The sequence below is a fragment of the Acanthochromis polyacanthus genome, chromosome 17, assembly GCF_021347895.1.
Source record: "Acanthochromis polyacanthus isolate Apoly-LR-REF ecotype Palm Island chromosome 17, KAUST_Apoly_ChrSc, whole genome shotgun sequence".
NCBI lineage: Eukaryota > Metazoa > Chordata > Actinopteri > Pomacentridae > Acanthochromis > Acanthochromis polyacanthus.
Window position 1 is genome coordinate 9,975,566 of NC_067129.1, and position 4,793 is coordinate 9,980,358.

Sequence of the window (4,793 nt, forward strand, 5' to 3'; positions counted from 1 at the left end):
CCTCCGAAACATAGAAATGAATGAGTCTTAGGTTGAAAACATTTACTGAGCCTAACAGTCATATAGTAGTGTATCACCAAGCAGCTCTAGACTGTTGAATATTTAATTATCTATATTTTAATTGACGGTCACACTGATTTTAGCAGAACTGATACGCAGCAGACAGGTTTCTTTTCATAGAGCTGCTGTTTATCCTGCTTATCTTTCTACTGCTTTTCCAGATCAACCACATTTTACAGCTTTTACTCAGAGGAATTGTGCATTCACTTAGCAAATCCATCTCTCTTGCAAAAAAACAAAAAAACAATTTGGACCCATTTATTCTAGTGTGAATAAATCCTGCAGGAAAATAAGCTACACCTTTAAAGATTTTTCCCCGACATACGACACAAAAACAAATTAATAAAAAAAAATTGTTTATTGACATCAGAAGCAATTTAAATTTCAACAATAAACAAGGCGGGTTTTTTTTCTTATTTTTGCTATTACAGTGGTACATAAAGATCAGTAAAACTGTGATAGGTCAATTTTGATAACATGTCATTTAAAATAAAAACACACAGGTAAAGGAAAATAAAGGAGAAACACTCGGATCTAACTCAGAAAATTTTTATGTGCTGTGCACCTCTAGCTAAGGTAAATACTGTAAGCCCACCCCTTTACACTGTACCAGGCAGGATAGTGGTCTAGGAACTACCACTGGAAAAATAAGACTGGCAGAAAGATACAGACACGATACTTGTGTAGTGTTAACTATACAAAAAGGAGAAAAAAACTGTACAGCATAAAAACAACTGATATACACAGCCTTTTTTGTTGTTTTTTTACCCCTTGGATACTAATGTATTTTCTTTCAGTAAGTGAAGTGTGTACAAGGGGTTAAATGCTTTTTAAACAAGAAAATGACCACTATATATGTCACTCATCATCTACTCATCATCATCCTCATCGTCGTCATCCTCCTCTTCCTCGTCATCTTCATCATCATCGTCGTCGTCGTCATCCTTTTTCTCTGCCTTAGCAGGGGCTTTTGCAGGTGCTGCGCCACCTGTTTTGCCCTTAGCACGATAGGCTGCAACATCCTGCAAAAAAGTGAATGAAAACATTTTGAGCTGATGCCAAGACACAAACGGCTGTTTCTAAGTAATCTGTTACCAGTTGATACACCAAATCTTCTCTTTACCTTCTCGTACTTCTCCTTCAGTTTAGATGCCCTCTTCTCATAGGGCTGCTTGTCCTCTGCAGCAGTGCTGTTCCACATCTCGCCAAGCCTCTTGGCGACATCTCCGATTGACAGTCCAGGGCTCTCACCTTTCACCTTGGGGCGGAACTCTGAGCAGAAGATGAAGAAGGCAGATCTGGAGGAGGAAAAAAAGCGAGAAAAAGATTTAGCTTGTCATACAACATGACTCAGCTGCACATGATTCAGATTAGTTTTGTTCAGAGAGACTTCTTCTCTTTGAGGGACTACAAATCACAGCGTTGCCTTGCAGTACTTACGGAGGTCTCTTGGGGGCATTAGGGTCCTTGTACTTCTTCTTCTTGCCTCCCCTTACTGGAATGTAGTTCATCATCTCCCGCTCATAGCGTGCCTTGTCCTGCCTGGCCAGGTCCTCAAATTTGCCCTTCTCCTTGGCAGACATTGTCTTAAAGAAAAAAAAAAAAGAAAAACAGAAAGGTAACTTGTGAAATGGTACAATCTGCAGCAACAGCCTCCCTACATAAGTATTATTTCTTTCAGCATCATCATCCTACTTATTGCAGAACAGTGCACCTGTCTAATTGTTATTAAAAAAAAAACAAGCATTGTGTAGCTGAATTGTCCTGACGTACACCAATAAAACTTGCAATTATCTATTTGAATGTGCACAACGAGGTTTGTACAACCATCGTTTTGAACTACCTTCCATCGCTCAGAGCACTTCTTGGAGAACTCGGCAAAGTTAACAGAAGCATCAGGGTGTTTCTTCTTGTGCTCCTCCCGGCAGGTCTGGACAAAATACGCATAAGAGGACATCTTCCCCTTCGGCTTGGTTGAATCTTTCCCCATCCTGATGGCAGTATCTAAAAAAATAAAGGGTTTAAATGTAGATTAACTGTGGGTATTTAAACATAATTTGAATTTTAGAATGATGTCATGCAATATCAAATACCAAAAGTGACGTTCTAAATATGTAATTCTAAATTTAAATCGTCCTAAACCATATAAGGGGGTAGTATATATATATTAATGTCTTGTGTTCTTACACGCCCTCCTATCATACTCCTCTGCCAGACAATGAGGATGTGTTTTATTTCCCTCTATTGACCCATAGTAGCACTATTTAAGTCACCCGCCCTCGCTGCTGTCAAACTGTACTAAGTTAGGACCAGTTAACAACCCACTAAAATAAAAACCGCCCAGCACGGACGGAGCTGATCCGATGAAAATTACTTTATTTATTGATGCAATCTGTACCGTGGCCTTTAAATAAAACTCGCTGGTCCGCGGTCAGCACCCATTATTTAAAAGCGAATAAACACAACGCGACGGAGTGGAGAAAAAAAATCCCCCCAACATCCACAAATATGTGTTTTCTTTGCAGCTACACAACGTTCAGGTCCGTTTCACTGCGATACGAAACTGAAAAAGTTTCCTAAGTTCAGCTGCACAACATAAACCTCGACCCCCTGTGGGACTAGAACAGTGGACGGCTTGAAAAACAAAAAAATGGTTTTGCAAATATATATATATGTTCATGTCCTCAAACCTCATTTGCAACAACAACAGGCCGTCTGGAAACAATCCATTTTATTCGTGTTCATGTTTTCACCCAAAAAACAACTTTGACACAAAAAAGACACAAATTACACAAAAAGACGTATTTATTGAAAATATAACACTCAAAACTGCGACTCGACGTGATTTAACACTCGTCTGATATAAGTCTTCATTTTCCCTTATTCTGTGAAAAATTCAGCACGGTCCGTAAATGTGTTTAAAAGTGCTATTTTTTTGCTGTACATTTTCCTATTAAATGCTACTGTAACTCCCAAGTAAGCTGCGTCGAGCAAAGTAGTAATGGCGCATAGGCTCTCGTTGAGGAAAAGGAGGTCAACAACGACGGCAATATTTCTTCTTCCATTTTGTGAGAATGCCTTCTTCATGAAAGAAAGTCCCCCTCAAATGTCTCCTCCCGCCTCCCAGTTCGCTTTGCAACACGACAAATATGTCTAGAAAGCCGGCGATCTTGACAAAATATTTCCCCGATTGATTCCTATTGCACTAGCCGCCTTGTATAGTAATACATTGGGTCTGTACTGTGTCTATGAGCGGGCTGTGCTACTGCCTTGGTTTCTATGAGCTCCTAATGGCCGCTCGTCTTCATCCACTAACATGGAGAATATGGCTCCTTCTCTTTGTGTCAACGCACAGCCATTGCACTGCATGCAATAGAGGGCAGAGCGACCGCGGCGACCACTTCATTTCAAGACCCGATTTAAACGTCTTCCGAGCGTCGGAAAAATACCCCGGTGGCGTCGTTCGAATCGCGAAAGATTGAATTTTCTTTTGCCGTCGTTACATCGCATAGTTACGAGTTTGTTTCGCGAGAAAACACGGTTAGAAAAAGTTGAAGTGAACTGCGCCTCTGTCACTGGCTTCCCATTTGCCTCGCTGCCTTGTTTCCTATGCGAATACAGTCAGCCATTACAGTAAAGCGCAGATCGTGAGGTAATTTTTTCGCCGTCTTGTCGGCTCAACTGTGGCAAACAAACATATGTGCGGGCATATTTTCACGCGGTGGTTCTTTTTCTTGTGTTTTTACTAATTTTGATGGAAGTATCCGGACCCGCACGCTCCCCCAGCCTTCACATGACAGGCATTCAGCTTCGCAATACACTGCAATGCCAATGGCTAGCTAACGGTGAGTCTTCTACCATTGTCGCTAACGGTGTTGTCCGCTAGACATTCCTGAATTTTTGCGCGATAACGAGCATTTGGTTCGACTCCATTTTGTAAAAACGACACGACAGCAATATTCAAAATTATTCGTATTTAGCAAAATCGACGTTTTTCGTCGAATTTCGTCAAGGTTAATATTCATTTCTTCCTTTTTACAGAGCGTCTGGTCCACACTCCCAGGCAGAGTAATGTAACGTTACCTGCTTAGCGCCGGCGAATTTTTGTTGTTTTTAACGCTCAACGGCGACAAAATATTTCGCAAGCAAAAAAGATTCAACATTGGACAATGGCGAACGCGTATCTAGGATATTTATGAATGTTATCGTCGTTCTCGCTGTAACGGACACTTGAAATGTTCGTGTGTGCGATACTTACCTAGAGACTATCGCTGGATCTCAATGCTCTGCAATGGCTGTGTATGAGGCAGCACAGGCAATACGCGGTGTCTTCAGTCTTCAGCTCTCTAACATTACTCTCGGCGGGGCTCGCACGCCATTGGCCAGCGCCCGATCTGGCGCTTCTCTGATTGGCCGGAGGCTTTTCATTGTCCTAATAGAAGACGAGGTCCCATTGGCTGGCTTTTGTGAAACGTCACTGAAGTTTTGCGAGGCGCGTGGATACAAAAATATTTCTGTCCGAGCATGCTGGAGCTGGTAGTAGTGTAGTGTGTTTGCCATAGTATTGAATTCACTACGTTGAGCACAGTGTACAGTAGGCAAGTTAAATGAATGAGACAACGTGGAGCGCTTGCAGTCAGCGAACCGGGCGGCCGTGAGACGTCGTGCGGTCGTGTTGGACGGACTCTCCGTCTCCTCATCCACCACCTCCATTGTGCATTCCCCTCAATGCA

General features: G+C 42.1%; 1 protein-coding gene across 1 annotated transcript; it reads right to left on the reverse strand.

Moving 5' to 3' along the window:
* Positions 1–403: 403 nt before the first annotated feature.
* Positions 404–4,440, reverse strand: hmgb1a (high mobility group box 1a). The gene is made up of 5 exons (XM_022197055.2): positions 4,319–4,440; positions 1,904–2,064; positions 1,501–1,646; positions 1,184–1,358; positions 404–1,082 (listed from the first exon to the last, which is right to left on the reverse strand). Exons 2-5 carry the CDS (start codon positions 2,048–2,050, stop codon positions 930–932), a joined length of 621 nt encoding a protein of 206 aa, XP_022052747.1. The 5' UTR covers positions 2,051–2,064; positions 4,319–4,440; the 3' UTR covers positions 404–929.
* Positions 4,441–4,793: the final 353 nt, after the last annotated feature.